At 38.6% G+C, this 23,971-nt stretch overlaps 1 protein-coding gene across 2 annotated transcripts in view; it reads left to right on the top strand.

Moving 5' to 3' along the window:
• Positions 1-23,971, top strand: part of atp9b (ATPase phospholipid transporting 9B) — a 344,153-nt gene that overhangs the window by 284,295 nt on the left and 35,887 nt on the right. For both annotated transcript variants that reach the window (XM_072570843.1, XM_072570844.1), the window contains exons 16-19: positions 7,452-7,613; positions 9,282-9,374; positions 12,452-12,535; positions 21,963-22,133. In XM_072570843.1, the coding sequence (XP_072426944.1) occupies positions 7,452-7,613; positions 9,282-9,374; positions 12,452-12,535; positions 21,963-22,133 (510 nt within the window). The remainder of the gene's footprint in view (positions 1-7,451; positions 7,614-9,281; positions 9,375-12,451; positions 12,536-21,962; positions 22,134-23,971) is intronic.

Genomic DNA, 23,971 nt, shown 5'->3' with positions numbered 1-23,971 from the left:
TTCCATGCTGTACATCTCTATGACTCTGTGGCTGTACACAGCCAATTAGCCTGCTACCATTCAGTAGTGGTTCATATATGTTTAGCGTTTAGTTGAACTTGTTGCCATTGGATAAGCATCTCCAAGAAACAGTTAATATTTTAGTGTTATGAGTATCTACATTGGCTGTGATGTACAGGACTTTGCCTTCATTATAGCTTTCGGTTTAAAGTAGTTATTTTTTCTCTTGACTATACCAGTGGGTACTGGGTTTGAAATAGCTCATTTGGTATTTATTAGTGATAAATATCTGGTCTGATTTAAACATGCACTGGCCTTGCAAAAATTGTTCAGCACAGTTATCTTTTTAAGCAAACATTGCCTCAGTTATATCCTAATAGTGCCAAATGGGAGTAGCATATTGATTTGTTTTAATACTTTTTGTATCAACTATTTATTGAAAGCTTTTTCATCAAATTCTATCAGAATCTGGGTTAGGGAGAGAAATGAAATATTTACAAGGCACAATCAAGCAAGTGACACCTGAAAATGAAAGAAAACTATGATGGATAAAAGAGAATTCCTTATGTGAAAAAGTAAAATTACTTTGTTAACACGCAACAAAATGTTTAAAATCACTTTGTAAAGCTATTGTCAATTCTTGATTTTTGTAAAGCGGACTGAAATTCGAAGCCACCACTTATGTTTCATGCTTCTAATTAAGCTAGCAGATGCAACACTTCATAAATAGAACGCATCTCCTGTCAGTTCAGCATGAAACTCTTTTACCATTGATGTGAGGGAAAGCCACAGCTAGGACACTGGTCACAGAGAGGAGGAAAGCAGTGAGAGGATTAGTGAGAAGTCGCAAGTAATTTATACTTACCTTCTGTGATTATGTGAAAATGTTACTTAGCTACAATAAATTTAAGAGAATTATAAAAGCCATGGTCATGAGAAATGGTGATAACATTGTGGAATTAATAGTTAAAATGATTGCTAAATCAAAGGTATAGAGGTCAGTAGATAAAACGTAGAGTGGGAGTTTGTATGCCAGGTTATTAGAATGCATTTCTGTTGTGACCTTTATATATTTAGTATGGAAACAAAGTAAAATGGAACTATGTTCTTGAAAAATTGTTGTTCCCATAACATCTTCACAAGTCATGTTTATCTCTGATCTCATCTCATGTTTACACTTCAGTGTGACTTTAATCCTTTGCCACATAACTATCTGTTTGTTTTTAAAATGCCTTTGATGCAAAAATCTAACAAGTATTTGCTGAATGGCAAATAATGCAGTAGAAAACAATGTTCTCCAATAAGGCTGTGTAATCATCTTATGTTCAAATATTCCTTCAATAAAAACACCAGTGGCCTGATTCCGATTTTGTGTCCCTATGCAGTCATCAAGAGGAGAAGGCGTAGCTGCTTCGTTATCAGACTAAACCTACATTAGGAATAGCAAGAAGAGAGAACTTCCCAACAAAGTTTAAGCATCACTCTTATAGGAAATTAACACATGGTTTACTTTGTTTAATCTTATTGTTCAGTATAGACCCAATGAATTGATTAAACATCAACAATTTTAAAATAGTTTACCTAGATGTAAGTAGTATGCAGTTTTCAAATATAGACTGATCTCTGAGAAATTATATTCATTTTGTTGACTTTGGATATAAACTGTGTGGCTTCTGACTGCCTCATTAATTGAAAATGTAAAAACAGCAAATCATTCTTTTTGGCTTCATGTCACCTGGGCCCCAACCTCTGGAATTTCCTCCCTAAACCTCTCTGCGACTCCACCTCACTTTCCTCTTTTTTGACACACCTTAAAGTTACCTCTTTAACCAAGCTTTTGGTCATTTGACCTAATAGCTCCTAATGTCGCTTAATGTCATTTTTTTATTTATCATGCACCTGTGAATTGCTTATGGCCATTTACAATATTAATAATTAAGCCATGCTTCCTTTACCCACACCTTTGTCACAAGCAAGAGAGGGAAAGGTAAATTGAATTATTTTACTGATCTCCTCTTCTGTCCATACCAAAACTGTTTTTTAACTACTTTTCATGTTTTCCCTACCCTTTTTAAAAATATTTTTATTGAAAAATGTTTCTTTACAAAATTAGAAAGTTACAAAACCATGAAAATATAGCATCATAACATCAAAAACAACAATAAACCAACTACTTTAATACTCTACAAAAGAAATCAGAACTACTCTTGTTACAAATCAATACATAAATAAATAATGCCACGCAATGCACCAAGACCATACCTCTCCCCTTCGAGAGCATCGATTATTAAACCTACATTTATTCGAAATTCTTCCCCTCAGAGCCTTAGGTTTATTAGACCTATCATGGCGAGACAAAAGCCCTAATCAAAATAGCAAACTGATCTCCTTCGAAATATTTCATAAAGGGCTGCCACGTCTTTTGAAAGTTGCCCATTTTCTGCTGCACCATATTTGTATACGTATAAGGAAATGTGTTCCATAATTAACTTTTGCCACCCCGACAGACCCCGTGGTTCTCAGGCACCCAACACCTCAATGTTCTACCTCGCACAAAAAATGACAATGTTAAAAAGTTTTTTCCCATGTACATTTAAGTTAGGGGTAAATTTAGCAAACCCAGGAGCAAAGAGACAGAGTCCACTGTGACTTTGGTCCCCAAGACCCCCTTTATTACTCCTGCCACGGTGCTCCAATATGCATGGAGCCTGTTGCAGGACCACAAACAATGAGTAAAGGTACCCATATTTATTTTACATTTGGGGCACATTGAAGGTGCATCCTGCTTAAATTTTGCAAGACGATCTGGAGCCAGACGAACCCTATGAAAAATCTTTACCTGTATAGCATGAGTCCTATTACATATCAAAATCCTCTTCACATTCTCACAAACGTCCTCTCACATTTCCGAAGTGATCTCAACTCCTAATTCTCCCCCAGACCTCAGGTAGATGCTCGATGTCACCAGAGGAACCTTCCCCCCAACAAATGATAGAGAGTACTCACTGTAAGAGCCTGAGGCACTCTTTTCTGTATCAGATCTACAACACTCAGTCAAAAGCGTGGTCTCCTTTCAGATAAAATCTCTAATCTGAAAGAAACTAAAGAGGTCCCTACTTCCCGGCCCTTTTTAAACGAGGTGTTTCCCCACCCCTGCTTGCCAAGTCCAATTTAAATTGACCCACAGCAAATTCCTTACAGTAAAAACAAAGGGTTTACTTTTTAAAAAACCCACAGGCAATGGTTTGCAACATACATTTGCACCCACATCCAAGGAAGAAAGAAGTAAGGCAGAAGTTTCAAATTACTTAAAATCAAATACATTGGCATCAATTCAGATGAATTAGTGTCCACTAAGTCACTGTATACTGCAGGTTCTTTCTGTTGACTGTCCACAGGAGTACTTTACCATCAAATTGTGGGCAGTTGTAATCTGAGAATGGTTTATTTGGATGAAGTATGGAATTCTTTGCGGGAACCAGACTTTTGAAAGAATTGAGATTGGAGGCAGGTTTTATCTAAGCTTGGAGCTACTAATTCTCTTCTGGTGTGACAAACGGAATTGGGGAGAAATCAACAACTCTATGACTGAAGGCAAATTAAACAAATCACCTTCAGTCACGTGATTGTGCTTGAGAGTTGAGTCTCTTTAGTACATGCGAATGCTTTGATTACCCCTTGTTTGTTTTGTGGTGGATAACTGAGAACTTAGTAGTGCCATTTCTGACAGAGTTTCAGTAATTTCCTTTCAAACCACTCCAGCTTAATCTGTAGCTCTTTTGTGACTTCACTGAAATGTTCACAGCCAATTTATCCTTTTATGTTGTGTTGTGTAATGTGTTTTTGGAACAGTCACCAAGTATATGTAAATGCAAATTAAAGTTGGTTTTTAAACAGTTTGTGAGGTTTCAAAATATCTTGCTTATATTTCTCTACATTGAATTACAGCTGTCACTGATCTGTTTATCCTATCATGTTGCTCCTCTTCCAGCAGTTTTTCCACAATTACTCATCACAATTTGTCAAAACTCCACCAACAAATTTAGCTGGATTCCCGTCAACTTTCCCAGTCTGGATCATATGTATACAAATGAGAGTTGTCTAAATACATCTGTAAAACACTACTGTACTACAATGCACTCAACTTAAATTTGTTGTGGTTATGTTTCCATTGTTCCATTTGTCGCCGTCAATGGTGTAGATTTTTTGTGCTATCCTTTCAGAGCTTTTATGAAAGCTACAGAAAGTACATCATTGCCTTACATTTATTAATGCTCAGTTTTACTTTACAAAGAGTATGAACATCTTTTTCCAACATACATTGCTTGTTAGAGGCAGATGTTGATGGACCCTGCTTGATGCATACTTCCCCAATTGCTAGTAAATATTATTCTTGTAATTTTCCAACATGTCAATAAATCTGCTTGACTCTGGCTGTTCTTAGTTGTACGTTTCTCAGCTTTGCCTTTGTCGCCTCAAAATGCTCTGAGTCCCCATGCTCATAGCCCTAAGCTTCACCAAAACTCAACCGCCCATAATCTATCCTGCACCAAGTTCTGCTCTAGACTATGCTCTGGCTAGTTTTCTTTTGACAGTCTCCTCTTCCACTTAATCTCATTGTCATCACCTAAATTGTTTCTCCAATTAAGCTTTCTTGTCTGTTGCTTTTGTTTTTCTGTTTATGTACAATTACTGTCATTATTATGTTGTCATGTCCCCAAATAACCTCTAACTTCCAATGTTCTTTGCGCCCACTACCAGATCCAGTAGGAATTCTTGATTCATGGAATATTTTATTTACTGCTTTAAATCCAGAGCACTCGACAAATAAGCTTTTTGTGTTCCACCACAGATGTTTTTTCTTTTTGTTATACACATCCACACTATCATCTATTTTCTCCTAGGCACTTGTGGTCTCTTCCTGACCCTTCCAAATGTCAGCTGTACCCCTTCCAACCCGGAATCTCAATCCCAATGTTCTTCCTCCATACTTCCTATTTTCTCACTTGGCCTGACCCAACCAATTCTGGTAGTTATCTCTGACAGTCTGATTGTTGGTATTATCTTCTTGCAAATCCTCAACTTTTTAATCAGGTTGATACTTACAAGTTCACTACAGCAGTGTATTTGAGGATTACACAAAAAATAGAGCATAAAACTACGTTTAAAAAGTGGCAATGAGAACAAGTTATAATAAGCAGTGATAGCATAAGAAAAATATTGCTGGCTACAAGGGAAAAAAAAACAAGTGGACAGCAAACAAAAGAAATAGAGTACAAACAGATTAGTCAGTGCCAAACAGCAGAGAAACTGTTCTTTGAAGAGACAATTATCATTGCCACTGGAGATTAGCTATATTATATGTTGCTTTGTATAATGCTCCTATCATTACAAATGCTGCATTCGCTGACTTGTCACAAGCGATGCCATGGAGACTCACCAGGGTACAGTAGCTTAGTGGTTATGGTAGTAAGCTAGAGGTTGAGAGTTCAAAAATCCCCACATGACAAGTTGTGAAACATAATTCACTTAGCCTGATAATTTATGAGCTAATACCTGAGAAAATGACCACAAACTGATGGTTTGCTATAAGCGCTCAATTGGTTCATTAGTGTCCTTCAGCTGGGAACTTGTTGTCTCTATCTGGTCTTCTTGATATGATTCCAGTTCCTCAGTGCAACTGGCAATGGACAATAAATGCCATCATCCACTTTCCCAAAAAATCTAAAATATTACAGAAACAAATATTGCATTACATCATGAAAATATTGATCTGCAATGCATGTGTTCCCAACTTGCTTATTTGCAAATACTTTGATCAACTTATACTCATTTGTGAAATGCTTAACTATCTTGGTTAAGGTCAATTTTGTGTTGCTGTATGACTCGAATTCAAAGTTGAATGCAGAGTCCAGTTTTATTAGAGAAGTGCATATTAATAAATTTTAGTCTTCTATACTGTGCTTTCTGCTAGTGTAATTTTTATGTTTAGAAATGTTCACCTTTTAAAAGGTATGCAATTATGATTTATAATTATTGATACTTTGATTCAGTTTAGCAAAAAGTAGATTTATTGCAACTTGTTTAAACCTCATTGCTCACAAATAGAATCTCATTGTTTGCTACATCCCTGTCATTTAACGAATGTCGTGTTAAATGTCTTATGCATGTTAACCAGACAATTATGGATTAAAGTGGAGTAATGCAGAATCTTCGGACAGGTAAAATAAGCCAAGATAACTGCAGTGAAAGCTGCTAATTCAGACAGGCTGTTAAACCAAGCAGAGCTTCAATAATAAACAGATGTGAGTCACCAAATATAGCATGCTTTACTCTTTAGTACAATGGGGCATAAAATTAAATGATAGTGTATTAGCAGAGATACAATTTGCAGGTCAAGTTGTAATAGTAACCTTTCACAGAGCAAATTGAAAATGAATCTTTGAGTATTGAATCATTTGCAGCTGACAACATCCTGTGCAAAAGTTATTCTACCACACAAAAAAAACTACTGTAATTACAATGATTTTACTGACTAACTTTTAAACATAAGAATAAGTGTGCAGAAATCACTTAAGTCTACCAAATGAGTAAAGATTTTAGTAAAGAAAAATACAAATTCAAGGACTTTCTTAATTGACGTGGCACAAAAATGCTACTTTAGATCTTGGAGAATGATTAAATTATTAGAAAGGGCAGCTTAAAATTCTAATCTTGTCATATTTAGCTGCTGTTTGCAAAAATGCTACTTTAGGAGCAAGGTCACATGAAGTGGGCCATTCATAAAGTTAATCGCATTAGCTCAGACATGTTAAGTAGCAAGGGGTTTTGTTGCATGCTTTTCAGTTTTAATTATGGTAAATACATTTTGTTGTATTGGAAATTGGAGTCCAATCCTGGTTTTTTTGATAGGCTACTAATCAATCTTACTCAATAACCTCCTTATGTTTTAGGGTAAACATATTCTGAGAATTCCTACTAATATGACTAACACCATGCCAAGGTTAATGGGTGGTCTATGAGATCATTACCTTTTGTTCCTACTAAATTGGCCAATACATTGAATATTCTGTTGCAGGTTAAAATGCTAATTAGGTGTTTAGGTGTAATGAATCTTTAAAAAAAAGAAACTTGTATTTAGTTCTATATATTTTTAGTTGTTTTACTTATGCCAGCAAATGATTTGATTCTATTTGTGTAATCACGGAAATATGTTTTTGATTATATTAACGTTTATAAATCATGTATTAGATTTGTGGCGTCTAACTAATATATTTTCTATTTATTCTGAAAAACTTCTTTCATTCTATATAATCTTGTAGCATATTTTTCTCTTCATATAGATCATGAGTCTGACATTTGACCTCTAGTTTAGATATCACCATCATTTTGTTTGTGTATCTTCAATGCCTCAGGCAGAGAATTTTGATTGACCTTTGATCTTTGTTTAGGTGGCTCTTGTGCAATGGACACAAAGTGTGGGTCTGACATTGGTGAGCAGAGACCTCTCATCTATGCAACTGAAGACCCCTAGTGGACAAATCCTTCCATTCATCATTCTACAAGTTTTTCCTTTCACATCTGAAAGCAAAAGAATGGGCATCATTGTCAGGGTAAGTTTCATAAATAAGTGTAGACAGAAATGTGTTAGAACATTGAATTATTTATTATGTGCTAAATCCTGTAGAACTACTTTAAGCTAAAGCTCATTTACAGCTTTGGTCGGCATAGGAAATTGTTAACACCCTTGTCTGAATGTTATCACGTGTCAAAGGCATAGTTGGTGTCTACAGCTGCTGTGGCATATGCTACCTAAAAGTAAAATAGTGTCTTCATATAATAGTAACGGTACTAGCACAGAACATTTTTTATCAAGCAAACATTAGACTTTACATCTGCAGGTAATAAAAATACCAGAAAAATGTAAAAATGAATAAGGATACTGTACATCATTAGATAGGAAAGGAAGAGGTCAAATAGCTAAATCAAAAATGTTTGAGTCTACATCATTTAAGGAATAAGATGTCTTGATACATCTCTGTGACATTGGCTTTATAGCTTGTAACATTGTTAGAGTCCTTTTGAAGTTTGCTGTTATACAGAATTACATTTTCTTTACAGTATTTCAATATGACTGAATTAAGCTCAATGTTAAAAGTTTAGACCATCAATCTCTTTCTCAGAAATATCACCCATGTATCCCACCTTTGCTGCTTCCTCCTCACACACCACGCACACGTGGGCGGCACGGTGGCACAGTGGTTAGCACTGCTGCCTCACAGCGGTAGAGACCCGGGTTCATTTCCCGCCTCAGGCGACTGACTGTGTGGAGTTTGCACGTTCTCCCCGTGTCTGCGTGGGTTTCCTCCGGGTGCTCCGGTTTCCTCCCACACTCCAAAGATGTGCAGGTCAGGTGAATTGGCCATGCTAAATTGCCTGTAGTGTTAGGTAAGGGGTAGATGTAGATGTAGGGGTAAGGGTGGGTTACGCTTCAGCGGGGCGGTGTGGACTTGTTGGGCCGAAGGGCCTGTTTCCACACTGTAAGTAATCTAATCTAATCTAATGTACACACCGTTACTTACCCTGCTTTTCAGAATGTGTTGTTTCATTTTTATGCAGGAAGCTTGGCACATCATTCTAGTGACTATCCTGCACGTGATCCTAGATAGTATAAATTTAGCAAGAATGCTTAGCTGTGAGGATTTTGAATATGAATCCTTAGCTGGTATGAGTTTGCCTCCAACAGGCTACTTTACCTGATATGGTCATGTTTATGAAATCTCCTGGAGCATAAGAATTGGATGTTAATATTGTGGTATCAAAGGATCCAACAGACCTTTTATTATAACTAGCAGTGTTGTTTGCAAATATTCCCTTCCTCAGTCACATAGGTGCCTGGGCTAACATAAAGCTAGTAGGTTACAATATGCTTCTAGTAGAGTTTGTTGCTTCAATTTGCCAGCTGGAAAATGTCAACATCAGTTGTCCATGCATGTCTGCCCAGTTGAGAATTCAGAATTGGAACAGTCTGAGGGGGAGGTTACTTTTTACAGACACCTTGGATGAATAAGCAACAAGCAAGAACACGGTTGTGCTTTACAGGAACAGGAAGGAACCACTGATGTAATCAGCCATTGGTTAAGGTGTAGGTGAGGATACGTCACAGTCAATAAATAGCTCTAAAGAAGGGAGTAAACAAAACATTAATCCATGTATATTCTTTCTTAGATGATGTTTCTATATTTCTGATGTAAACATTTGTATTTTGTTTTGATATTTAGGATGATTCCTCAGGGGAAATCACTTTTTATATGAAAGGAGCTGATGTGGTAATGTCAAGCATTGTACAGTACAATGATTGGCTGGAAGAAGAAGTAAGACTTTTTTAAATTAACAAACTTAATGTGTAGAAATTCACCCAAGTAGTCTGCAAGAAATGTTACATTAACTTGAACTAATGGACCTGATCTGCAGTTGATATTAGGTCTCAACCACTCTTGAAATAAATTGGTGAGCTGTGGACATATTAGCATGTTCAGAGAGCTAACCAATGAAGTTTGGGCTACCAGAAACATCATGATCCCTTTTGTGGGTTGTTAAAAGGGAATGAGCAGCATCTGTCAAGTGGAGTGTGTTTGGGAATGGGATGTTAGATGTTGGGCTGTGTCCAGAAATATTGTGCGGATTTATACAGAGTATATGTGGTTTTATGTTCTTTCCAACTGTGTGCTAAAGTGTGCATTTTACTTAAACCAAACTTTTGGTGTATAGTGGTCAGTCTAAGAATCTTGTAAGACTGGGTTTCCCTGATCAAAACCAGCCTCATATGTTCAGAACAACTACATTTTACCCAGAGAAGTCCTAAAGGGGTATAGTGCTCTCTTATTTGACTTCGCTGATTTCACGTGTGGGATCTGACTATCTGCTTTTTTTGCCTGCCCTGATAAAACTGGGTGAAGCACTGCTCATTGGAATGTGCTTGTGTTTCCAGCCCATCATTTTGGAACCTTCGGTGCCCATGTAGAACCTGGAGGATGCAATGTCTTCTGATTTTTTCGGCCATTGAGTCCTTTACTGAGTTCAAAACTTGGGGCGAAACATGTTCATTATAGTCAAATATTCAGAATATCTAATTTGATTTCTTTCACAGACCGTGAGTAATTTGCATTATTCTGTCTTAGGAGGGTAATCAGGATACATGTATTCAATGCTTAATTGTTGACACTGTCCTTTATTATGTAGGTGCTTGTAGATAGTTTGTTCCAGTTCTATGACAAGCTGTACAGAACTATCAAAAAGTTATAACCATAAGTGTTAGTTTTGTACAATTACTGATAATTTCCCCTACTTTAATTTGACAACAATTGCAAGATCATATTACTGAAGTGCTGGACAGCCAAAAACAAGCTGAAAGATTGTTGCAGGTCTTTTGCACATGGGAATGTAATTTGACTGGAAAGAAAAGACCTTCTGGTCTATCCAACCTACTCTACACCAAAAGGCCTAGAAGGTCCTATCTAAACTCTCACCTCTGCCTAATGACGTCCATCGTCTGATTATTTGATTTACTTTTTGTCAATAACTGCTGATCATTCAACTTGTGTTTTTAGTCCAGTTCTTACTGAAATTTTTGACCCTTTACTAAGAATGAAAGCAACTAACCTGCAAATATTCAGTTTTGTTATATGGAATGCTATAGTTCTATACTGAATGTTTCTTAAGTAGATATATATTTGTGAAAAATATATAGATGCTGGATTGAATTAAATTGAATTTATTGTCACGTATACAGAGGCACAGTGAAAAGCTTTATCTTGCGAGCAATACAGACAGATCAGAGTTAAGTAGCATAGATCAGTAAGTAATAGATAAAAGCAGCAAAAGAAATACAGGTACAGGTGAATGTTAAGATTTTGTGAGTCCAGTCAGTATTCTAAACCACAGTAGGGTAGAAACTGTTTCAAAACCAGCTGGTGTGTGTGTTCAGACTTCTGTCCCTTCTCCCCGCTGGTGGAGGAACTGTAGAAAAACATTGCTAGGGTGGGGATGGACCTTTGAGAATGCTGGCGGCCTTTCCTTGACAGCGGGCCTGGTAGATGGATTCTGTAGATCGAAGGTTGGCCTTTGTGATTGTCTGGGTCAAGTTCACCACTCTTTGTAAACATCTCCAATCTTAAATGGTACAGTTGCCATACCAGGTAGTGATACATCCAGAAGAATGCTCTCGATGGCGCACCTATAAAAGTTGGCAAGGATATTCATGGTCATGCTAAATTTCCTCAGCTGCCTGAGGAAGAAGAGACGTTGGGCCTTTGTAACCAGTGCATCCACATGAACAGTCCAAGTAAGTTTGTGGATGACCACTCCCATGAGCTTGACACTGTCCACTCGTTCCACCTCTGTGCTGTTAATGTGTGGGAGGATTGGCAGGGGGGACGGGCATGAGTAACATCCTGCCGAAAGTCAATAATGAGTTCCCTGGTTTTGCTGGCATTGAGAGCTAGGTTGTTCTCAGTGCACCATTTTTCTAGGTCTTCCACGTCCCGTTTGTAGTCTGTCATCGCCATCTGTGATTCGATCGACTACGGTGGTGTCAGCAGCGAACTTCTAAAACATAGTCTGGTATTTGGTGACGCAGTCATGGGTATACAGTGAGTACTTTAGGGGGCTCCAGTGTTGAGTGTTAATGAGGATGAAATATTGTCCCCAATCTTCACTGATTGTGCCCTGTGGGTCAGGAAACTGAGGATCCAGTTGCAGAGAGTTGGGCTGACAAAGTTTAGTAATCAGTCTTGGAATAATAGTGTTGAAGGCTGATCTGTAGTCAATGAGTAGGATTCTTTTGTAGCTGTTCTTGGTGTCAAGATGTTCTAGAGAGGAGTAAAGGACAAGTGATATGACATCTGACTTGGATCTGTTGGTCCGGTAGGCAAATTACAGTGGGTCAAGAGTAGTGGGGAGGCTGGAGTTGATTAATGCCATGACCAGCCTTTCAAAGTAATTGATGACCACTGAAGTTAGGGCCAATGGGCAGTTGTCACTGAGATGTGCTGCATGAGCCTTCTGAGGAACAGGGATGATGCTGGCACTCTTGAAACAGGCAGGGGCAGTCGCCTGCTGCAGGGAGGGATTGAGGATGTCCGCAAAGACCTCTGCCCGTTGATCTGCGCATGCTCTGAGTGCACGTCCTTGTACTCTGTCTGGTCCCATTGCTTTCCTTGGGATTCACACGAAGGAAAACTGATCTGACCTCTGATGCAATGACTGTTGGGATAGATTTGTTGGGACTTGTCAGAATAAGTGTTACCTCTCTGCCGAAATTCTGCTCAAAGCAAGCATGGAAGGCATTGAGATGATCTGGGAGGGATATGTCATGTGAGGGGGCACACATCAAAGTTTCAGAAAGACCCACAGTACTTATTTATAATTAAGCAACTCTTTACCTTTGCAGTGTGGGAACATGGCCAGAGAAGGACTACGGACTCTTGTGGTGGCCAAAAAGTCCTTAACAGAAGAACAGTATCAGGATTTTGAGGTATAATAGTTTTCTGTGCAGTAGTTTTTAATCATCTCTTGTTCATCAGAATCTTGAAAGTAATTAAGACTTTCCTGACTTCATATTGAAAACAAAATTTACTGAAAAGCATAATTTCCTCTAATCATTGACAGCGTGCGTGTCTCTGTTTGGCTTGTCCTAGGATGGATGTGTTGTCCCAGTTGAAGTGGTGTCCTTCCTTATCTGTGTGTAAGGATACTAATGAGAGAGGGTCATGTCGTTTTGTGGCTAGTTGGTGTTCATGTATCCTGGTTGGGATTCCCAATGGCAGTTGTGATGTATTCAAGAAAGATATTGCATTGAATACAGTTTGAGCATCAGATGTGCAAAACAATTACTTCAGTCCATTTTGTGCTAGATGCTATTGATTTTGCCTTACCTCCACTGAGTCTCAGATTGTGAGGTTGCTGTCTCTTCTACCTATTATTTATATTTTTATTGTCTCAAAATTATGAAAAGTTCAACCCCCTCAGTCTATTTGTACCAAGAGTTGAACAGTCCGGAGGAATCTGCTGTCAGATTTTTGAAGCAATGATTTCAGTAAACTAAATTCTCTCGAGTAGTTTCTTTAAATGATTTCATTTTGATGAGAAGTTGGCATATCTGATTTCTTAATCTCAATAAGACAGTAATAGAGCTGTATCATCTTATCCAATTTTATTTAGTTCACTAGTGGATTGTGGGCATCGTTGGCTGGCCAGCATTTTATTGTCCATTCCCGGTTGCCATTGAGCTGGTGGTGGTGAGCTGGCTTCTCGAAACGCTGCAGTCCACATCCTGTAGGTGACCCACAGTGCCATTAGGGAGGGGATTCTAGAGTTTGGAAGGTGCTGTCTAAGGATCTTGGATGAGTTTGTGCAGTGCATCTTGTAGATAGCATGCACTGCTACTACTGAACATCGGAGGAAGTGAATGCTTGTGGATGTTTCATTTGTCTCAAACAAAATGAACTTACCTCTTACCTCATGTTTCAGAGGAATGTTACTCATTATGAAACTAACTGCCCTACATTCAAGACTGAAGTCTAGATCTCTGATCCCCAGCAGACCAAGAGACTCAATAATTGCATAAAGCGGCCAGGCCTTGCTTGCTGAATGCATGTGTTCCTTTGAAATGTTCAGGGGGTCCGGCTATTTGGATTATTGGAAGTGAGCCATTTTGAAGTTAATAGAGCTAATTAGGACTAATGGGACCTAATAAAGGCCCTCTCATCTGGAAGCCACAGGACCAAGAGGGGTGCCACTGATTTGATGTTCTGGTGGTCTGTGGTTCCAGGGTGAATTGGTGTTGAAAGCTGTTCCAAATTTGTTTGGAAACAGTTAAGAACAATCTAAAATTTGTTAAATAATGTCTTATTGATTTTTGATCTTATGTTGTAAGATAGGTTTTGATAGTTATTGTACTTAAATCTATGAGAATTGAGTCATACAGCACCGAAACAGATCCTTTGATCCAACCAGTCCATTCCAAACATAATTCCAGACTAAACAAGTCCTACTTGCCTACTACTGGTCCATATTCCTCCAAACCTTTCCTATTCATGGACTTATCCAAATGTCTTTTAAACGTTGTAATCATACCCGCATCCACCACTTCATCAGGATGTTCGTTCCGCATACAAACTACCCTCTGTGTTAAAAAAAAAATTGCCCCTCGTCTTTTTTAAATCTCTCTTACCTTGAAAATGTGCCCCCTAGTCATGAAATCCCCCATCCTAGGGGCAAGACATCTATTAATTCTATCTATAGCCTTTATTATTTTATAGAATTCTATAAGGTCAACTCAGCCTTCTATGTTCCAGTGGAAAAAAGAACCAGCCAATCCAGCATTTCCTTGTAACTCAAACCTTCCATACCTGATAACATCATGGTAAATCTCGTCTCAACTCTCTCCAGCTTAATAATACCCTTCCTGTAACTGGGCAACCAGAACTGGACATGGTATTCCAGTAGAGACCTCACCAATGACCTGTACGATATCAACATGACTTCCCAACTCCTATACTCAAAGGACTGAGCAATGAAGGCAAGCATGCCAAAACCTTTTTAGCACTCTGTCTACATGTGAAGTAAACTTCAAAGAATAATGTACCTGAACCCCTCTGTTCTACAATACTGCCTAAGGCCCTACCCTTATACCAAAATACAGTACCTCTCATTTATCCAGATTGAACTCTATCTGCCATTTTTCAACCCATTGACCCATTTGATCAAGTTCCCTTTGGAATCTTAGAAAACCCCCTTCTTTACTGTCTACTAAACCACCAATTTTGTTTGCAAACTGGCTTACTATGCCTTCTATATTCTCATTCAAATCACTTATATGAATGACAAACAAAAGAGGAAACAGAACTGATCCCTGCAGAACACACTGGTGACAGGCCTCCAGTCTGAAAAGCAACCCTCCACCACCACTCTGTCTCCTGCCATTAAGCCAATTCTGTACCTAAATGGCAAACTCACCCTGAATCCCATATGAACTAACTTTACGAATTAGTCTATCATGCAGAACCATGTCGAAGGCTTAACTAAAGTCCAGGTAAACAATGTCTACTGCTCTGCCTCACCAATCTTTTCGGTAACTTTTTCAAAAGACTCAATGAAGTTTGTGAGACATTATTTTCCCCTCAAAACCTTCCTGATTACCTCTAATTAATTTTGCCTCTGTAAATGTCCATAAAGCCTATATTGTATAATTACCTCCAACAATTTACCCCCAACCAAAGTCAGACTGACAGGTCTATACTTCCCTGGTTTCTCCTTACAACCTTTCTTAAACAAGGGTGCAACATTAGCCACCCTCCAGCCATCAGGTACCTCACCTGTAGTAACAGATGCAAATATTTTTGCAAGGGGTCTTACAATTTCCTCCCATGCTTCCCCCAACGTTTTGGGATATATTAGATCAGGTCCCAAAGATTTATCCACTTTTATATTCTCTAAGGCCTCCTAAACTCTTTTCTGTAATACGAACTGTTTTTAAAACATCAAAATTTGTTTCTTTGTATTCTCTAGGGATGTATAAAGGATATAGTAGCAGAGCATTTAGCAATATTTTGTATGATCAGGGAGATTCAGCATGGCTTCATGAAGGAAATTCATGCCGAGCAAATTGACTAGAATCCTTTTGAACAGATAACCAGCTGGATATATAAAGGGGAAGCAGTGGATATAATTTGATTTTCAGAAGGCATTTGAAAAGGTATCACACATTAGGCGACTTAATAAAATACAAGCCCATGCTATTGCAAGAAGTATATTAGCATGGATAAAGGATTGGGAGGGGTTGGGTTGGAGGGCGGGAGGGGAGAATGGTATCACCCTGTAACTCGTGGTGTGCCACATGGATCAATGCTGAGGCCACAGTTGTTGACAAAATATGTTCATGATTTGACTGAGAAAAGTCAATGTACTATAGCCAAGTTTGTGGAATACACAAAATAGGTGGGAGGCAAGTGGTATGGGTGACACAGGGAGTTTGCAGATGCATATGTACAGGTACAGTAAATGTTAAAAATCTGGCAGATGCAATATGACATGGGAAAATGTGAGGTAATGCACTTTTGCAGGAAGAATAGAGGAGCAGAATATTGTATAAATGTGGAAAGACCACAGACATTTAGAGAACAGAGGTATTTGGGAGTCCGAGTCCATGAATCAGAAAAAGCTAGCGTCCAAGTTCAGTGAGTCACAGGAAAGGCAATTGAAATGTTGGTCTTTACTCCAAATGGAATGCAATTGCAAAGGGCGGTTTTGGTAAAAGTATACAAGCCACTAGTCAGACCACAGCTCGATTACAATGAGCAATTTTGGGCCCCTTAACTTCAGAAAGGTATACTTGACGTGGAAGGCAGTCCAGACAATATTCACAAAGCTGATACTAGGAATAGAGAGTCTGCTTTTTTATGAGGAGAGATTGAGTAGGTTGGACCTCTACTTTGAAATTTAGAAGAATGAGAAGCGATCTTAGGAAAACATTCACATTTTGAGAATAAGAGGGTCATACATTTAACGCTGATAAGAAATTTCTTCTGAGAGTAGTGAATTGTAGAATTATTTACCACAGTCTGTTGTTGAGGCTAGGTCATTCAGTATATTTAAGATTTGAAGATGCCTGTGTTGGACTGGGGTGTACAAAGTTAAAAATCACACAACACCAGGTTATAGTCCAACAGGTTTAGATTAGATTAGATTAGATTACTTAGATTAGATTATTTAGTGTGGAAACAGGCCCTTCGGCCCAACAAGTCCACACCGCCCCGCTGAAGCGTAACCCACCCATACCCCTACATCTACATCTACCCCTTACCTAACACTACGGGCAATTTAGCATGGTCAATTCACCTGACCTGCACATCTTTGGACTGTGGGAGGAAACCGGAGCACCCGGAGGAAACCCACGCAGACACGGGGAGAACGTGCAAACTCCACACAGTCAGTCGCCTGAGGCGGGAATTGAACCCGGGTCTCTGGCGCTGTGAGGCAGCAGTGCTAACCACTGTGCCACCCACATCAGGTGATAATCTGATGAAGGAGCGTCACTCTGAAAGCTAGTGTGCTTCCAATTAAACCTGTTGGGAGTATATTTAAAGTTGTGATAGATTTTTCATCAGTAAAGGAATTAAGGGTATAGGGAAAAAGCAGCAAAGTGGAGTTGAGGATTATCAGATCAGCTATGATCTTGTGAAATGGCAGAGCAAGCTTGATGGGCTGAGTAGTCTACTTCTGCTTTGGCTTATGGTCTTAATTGTGCTTCTAGATCTTAAGTAATTTTGATGTACTACTTTGAATTGGACACGTAGCAGCTACATTTCAGACTTGAGTGTTTAGCTTTTTCTAACATCTAAAGGCCAAATCTAAATAGATCTACTTCAGTCTAAATATAAAAGAATGTCTGATTTTGCTGCTGCTGGTTACATGTTCTTATCTATTTTGTTCGGAATTAATTAGGAGTTTGACGAGATCAATTTTTTTTTTAAATGCTTGCATCCTGCTGTGCTCAATCATACAGCACACAAACGTGTGGCAACCAGGTTTCCTGAACTGAACTAGTCCCATTTGGCCCATATCCCTCTAAACCTTTCCTATCCACGTACCTGTCCAAATGACTTTCAAATGTTTTAATCATTCCCACCTCTACCACTTCCTCTGGCAGTTTGTGTGAGAAAGTTGCCTTAGGTCCCTTTTAAATCTGTCCGCCTCTCACCTCAAGCCTATGCCCTCTAGTACCCTGCGATAGCGACCTTGACTGTCCACTTTCTCTCTGCCCTTCATGGTTTTCTAAAGCTCCAAAAGCTCAGCCCTCAGCCTCCTGTGCTCCAAGGAGAAAAGTCCGAGCCTAACCAGTCTCTCCTTATAACTCAAACTTTCCAAACTCGGTAGGAGAAAGTGAGGACTACAGATGCTGGAGATCAGAGCTGAAAAATGTGTTGCTGGAAAAGCGCAGCAGATCAGGCAGCATCCAAGGAGCAGGAGAATTGACGTTTCTGGCATAAGCCCTTCTTCAGGAGATTCTATGCCTGAAACGTCGATTCTCCTGCTCCTTGGATGCTGCCTGACCTGCTGCCCATTTCCAAACTCAGTAACAGCTTGTAATTTTCTTTGCACCCTTTCCAGTTTAATAATATCCTTCTGATAGCAGAACGACCAAACTTGCATGCAGTACTCTAAATGTGTCTTACCTATGTAACCTTCAACCACTGTAGTATGCCATCCCAACTCCTGTACTCAATGCTCTGACTGAAAGGCAAACAAAACACCACCTTCACCACCCTATCATTGACGACACTTGCAAGAAACTATGTACCTGCACCACTGGGTCGTTTGGGTTCAGCAATACTGCCAGGGCCCTACCATTACATGTGTAAGTTTTGCCCTGGTTTGTCTTACCAAAATGTAACGCCTCACGTTTATCTGAATTAATCTCCATCTACTACTTTTTGGCCCACTACCGCGTTGATCAAGATCATATTGTACTCTTAGCCAACTTCACTGTCTACCATACCACCAGTTTTGGTATAAGCAAACTAACCATGCCTCCTGTATTCTCGTCCAAATAGTTAATGACAATATGACAAACAATAGTGGACCTACTGCTGGTCCTTCTATCACACCTGTGGTCATAGGCCTTCACTCTGTTGCATTGAAGTGTGAACATTCATGCATACCTGTGCTTCATAGGATCCTCACGTGTAAGTTATATATGAATGATCCATTAACTTACTGCTATTCAGAAAACTCAAGACACATTTTAAAACGTTTAAAATATGCAAGTTCCAATAACTAAGCATATTAAATGATGATGGAATGTTCCAAAGAGCTGCACGTCAGTTCTTTCCCAGAGTGATATCAGAACTCAACCTCCATTTGTGGTTCGTGGGTGTTACATCTTTTTAAAAAAAAAATCCACCAGGTAGTTGTAAAGTGGAGTTATAGATAACATTTTTCTGACCTAATCTGACCATCGTGCCTTCTGATCAAGTAGTAAAAAGGAGAAGGCAGTACATATTTTGAATCACAAGCTTGCATCTATTGCAATTTTGTCAAAGTAATCTCGAGCAGATAGAGGCAACCACGTAATGGTGTTTAGAAAAGGCATTTTTTTTCCTAGAATTGTAGCCAACACTGGGATTGTGACTCACCCATCAAGTTCTGCCTTTAAGCTCTTGAACTATGAATGATAACCATCAAAAAATGAAGACTATCTGTGTTTTACCTGTGTAGGAAATAGTCAAACGTTATGGATTTAAAACATTACTCATCGTGGAGTTGCAGCACTAATTTTATAACTAAAGTGTTCCACTTCGAGTGTGCAAATTTGTGTATTTTTCAAAATAAGCTATTGCAAATCACGATGGAATTACTAAGCTGGTAATGTATTTTAACAGGCAAAAATATTTAATAGGGAATATGTATTTTTAATTAGTCTGAAATCAAAGAAGTCAGTAGATGTGCAACAAAGTTAGAAAAAAGAATGTTGGTCATGCTAAATGTGAGTCTGACGGGAAAGATTCTTCACCTCTTGTTCAGTGAAGTCTGTGTTCATCTGGTGGTCCTAAATGGACCAAGTTTTCCCAATCACAGTTGGTATAGATTTGGTACACAATTGAACAATGTAAAGTCTGATTTCATTTGACCTCTTTTAAATACGAAATGCTGTCTTAATCAAAGAAGAACAAAGGTAGAGCTTGGGGCTGTTTTTATTTCATATGTTTGACTTTTGAGACTGATCTCAATTTATTTTATTGAAAATCACATGTATTTGAATTTGATCCCAGCACTGTCGTAGATCTTCCCGATAACACATTCTGCCACAAATTAATTACTTCATTTTCTATGCATAAGTCCAATATATTTGCAATGCTGCAATTCAAATCTTATTAGTGGCACTTTAATTGAATTTGAACTTGCAACTAAAACAGGGTATTAGTTAAGTCTTTATTAACTTTGACCCATTTAGTGCAACTGTGAACGGAGGATTATCTTGCAGTTTGCAAATCTTAAAATAGCATGATTTATATGGCATTCTTGCAAATAAGTAGCTTATGCATTTTTATTGTACATTGTCGGCAGTAAAATATGTCCTTTAAGTTTTACTTTAGTGGGCATGATTTCTGCCATAGTTACAATTATTGAGAGAATTGTCCTAACTTATTGGAAATGGTAAATCATTATTAAGTTATTTAATTCAAGTTTGCAACATCTTTAACTCAGCAGGACAGATGATGGCCTGTTGGTGTTATCGCTAGACTATTAATCCAAAGGCACGCAATGTTCTGGGGGCCAGGGTGTAAGTCACACCTTGACCACTGAAAGCATTTGAATTCACTGAGAAGTTGCAATTAAGAGGTTAATGATGACCATGAAACCATTGTGATTGACAGGGAAATCCATTTGGGAATGGAAATCTACCATCCTTGCCTGGTCTGGCCTACATGTGACTCCAGACCCACCACAATGTGGTTGATCCTTAACTGCACTTTGGGCAATTAGGGGTGGACAATAAATCCTGGTCTTAAAGCCAGTGATGCCCATATCGCATTAATGGGGAAAAAGAATAGAATTTTGTTTTCATGAAGGTAGGGAAGATTTCGGTATTGGGAAATCAATGCTATTTAGTACACTGGTAATCTCTAGGTCGACTATAAATAGAGAAAATCAAAACTTTGTCCCAGGATTGTTGCTTTTGCTATATCCAACAATTTGACCAATTAATCTTTTCAATATTTCTTAACATAATTTTAACTATACCTGTTTGTGTGAAATTACAAGAAGTTTAAATTCTGTAAACGCGCACTGGCGTAAAATAAGATTAAACTCTCCAAATATGGTGCCAAAATGTGTCTGTTTGATTTTGGGTCGCATTGTGCCACTTGAAGCTTTTTAATTGATCTTCCTTTGAATAACATAGGTGTAGCAAAAGAAAAACCCAAAAGAATGCAGATGTTGGAAATCAGAAGCAAAAACAGAAATTGGTGGAAAAACTCAGCATCTGTGGAGAGGAATAAGAGTTGACGTTCCTTCGGAGCTTGCTGCCAGAGCTGCTGTGCTTTTCCAGAAATTTCTGTTTTTGTTTAGGTTGTAACAACCTGGCATGTAATTGAATAACATGCAATTTCACCTCCGCTTACCTTGAGCTCTTTTACCAGTTGCTTTTAATATTCTTCTTTGATTACCAATCCTTTAAATAGTAGAAATAGTTTCTCCCAAAACTCATTAAATGCCTCTAATTAAATCTTCCCTCAAACGTCTCAGCTTCTATAGTCCTATTTTAAACCTAAATCTCTTCCCCCCTCCCCCCGCCCAGGACCTTGGTAGCCTTCTTAGAAACACTGTCCCTGCTTAAGCCACACCAATATTTAAAGAGATTTGCCTCAACTTTCTGGTTTTTGTAACTCTATTTCTAAAACCAGGGACCCTGAATGTTTTTTTCAAACTGCCTTATGGACATAAATATTATAATTTGTTCATAGTCAAGGCAACCTACATGCCAAAAAAGGACAGGATTTTCTTTCTGCTCACTGCCATTTACAATGCATTGTTGTATTATGTACTCAGTGATGAAAGATTCTTTGCTAATTTGTAAATCTGTCCAAAGTTGTGCACAAACAAAAGGAAAATAATATGGATGATGGAATAAGAGCAGGACATATGTAGCAGGTCTGGTAACATCAGAGGAGACAATAAAAGTGTTTATATTTTAGGTCATCCATCTTTGTTCAGAACTAGTTGCTGACTATTTCCTTCGTTTTCTGTGGTTATTTCAGGTTACGATTCGAACTACCCATACAGAGCACTATGGAAGTATTTATTCATGTCATGCTCACTAAGAATATCTGTGCCCAACTTCAATATTCTCCACTACAGTTTCAGTCAGTTGAAAAATTGTTTTCTTCCACTATTTACAGAACCGGTATAATCAAGCAAAACTAAGTGTTCATGATCGGTCACTAAAGGTGGCAGCTGTCGTGGAGAGTCTTGAGCGAGAAATGGAACTTCTCTGTCTCACTGGAGTGGAGGATCAACTGCAAGCAGATGTGAGACCAACCCTGGAGATGTTGAGAAATGCTGGAATAAAGGTCAGAATTATACAATTTTCATGAGTCATAATTGTCATTTAAGCAGTATTGTACTGAAAAACACGAAAGAACATAAGTGAAACATTAAAACTATGATCTACTAAATAAGATGTTTGTCATATTTCCCCAACCCTAAACCATCCATCCTACAACATGGTCCAGCCTAATTTTATCCCACATGAACGCCATCCATAATTCTCCTTTCTACTGTCCCACAAATAACTCTGTTCCCCTATATTACATTTTTAAAGTTGTTCTCATTACAAAATCCCTCAATTGTGTTTCCTTACTAATTGCTGTGATCGCCCCAGCTTTATACACCACCACATACTTCAGTGCCGATCTTTCAGCTATCTTTGTTCCACTCTGGAACTCCCTATGTAAGTACATCATAGGTAATATAAGTGAAGCTTTTTGTGATGAATTAAGTACTCTTATTTCACCATTTTTAAATAAGATAGACTTTATTTAATTGAAGTCTTAATTGAAAACATTACATGTTCTGAGTTGGAGGGCCAAGACTGACGAACAGTGAGAAGGATTCAATAATACCTGTTCAAAATTGAGTTGTGTAGAATACATACATAATTCTACTCAAGCAAATGTCATGATCATATCTTTTTGTGGATCTTGCACTTTGGATGAGGGAAAAGTGTATAATTTCAGCAAGTGGATTAGTTTGTGTCTGGTGAACAAACAGTAAATAAGAATGTTGTTTTATGCATGCTTCCAACATGGAATGTGATGTTTGTCACAGAAAATTATTTACAAAGTGTGACCTTGATCATTTGTTCACTCTTCATTTTGAAAAGAGTTGTATATTATGCTTTCGCCAGTTTTCTGTTTAGGTATCTCCAGTTTGAATATCAGTGATCCCAGGACTATCTAGTTGGTGACATCATTGCTTTCAGGGGCTTTAACATTTATGATTATAAGACCATACGAGTAGGAGGAGAAATTAGGCCATGTGGCCTATTGAGTCTGCTCCGCCGTTCAATCATAGCTAATTAGTTTCCCAACCCCATTCTCCCACTTTCTCCCCATAACATAGAACAATACAGTGCAGACCAGGTCCTTTGACCCTTGATGTTGGGCAGACCTGTGAACTAATCTAAGCCCATCCCCCTACAGTATCATCATCATGTGCTTATCCAAGGGTTGTTTAAATCTCACTAATGTTGCTGAGTTAACTATATTGGCAGGCAGGCCATTCCACACCCTTAGCATTCTCTGAGTGTAGAACCTGCCTCTGACATTGTCTTAAATTTATCACCCCTCAATTTGTAGTTATGCCCCCTTGTACAAGCTGACATCATTCTGGGGAAAAGACTTTCATTGTCTACCCTATCTAATCCTCTAATCATCATGTATGTCTCTATTAAATCCCCTCTTAGCCTTCAACCTTCCAATGAGAACAGACCCAAGTCTCTCGGCCTTTCCTTATAAAAGCTTCCCTCCAGACCAGGCAACACCCGGGTAAATCTTCGCTGCACCTTTCCAGTGCCTCCACATCCTTCCTGTAATAGGTGATCAGAGCTGCACAGTGTTCCAAGTGCGACCGCACTAGCGTTTTGTATAGTTGCAGCAGGACATTATGGCTCCGGAGCTCAATCCCTCTCCCAATAAAACTTAACACATCGTAATGCCTCCTTAACAGCACTATACACCTGGGTGACAACTTTCACAGATCTATACGTGGACTCCAAGATCCCTTTGCACATCCACTCTACCAAGAATCTTTCCATTGACCCAGTATTCTGCCTTCCTGTTATTCTTCCCATAGTGGATCACCTCACATTTATCTGTGTTGAACTCCATTTGCCACCTCTCGGCCCAAT

Source organism: Chiloscyllium punctatum, chromosome 5, assembly GCF_047496795.1.
Source record: "Chiloscyllium punctatum isolate Juve2018m chromosome 5, sChiPun1.3, whole genome shotgun sequence".
In the NCBI taxonomy this organism is placed as follows: domain Eukaryota; kingdom Metazoa; phylum Chordata; class Chondrichthyes; order Orectolobiformes; family Hemiscylliidae; genus Chiloscyllium; species Chiloscyllium punctatum.
Note: the sequence above shows the minus strand (reverse complement) of the source record. Positions and strands in the feature narration are given on the sequence as shown.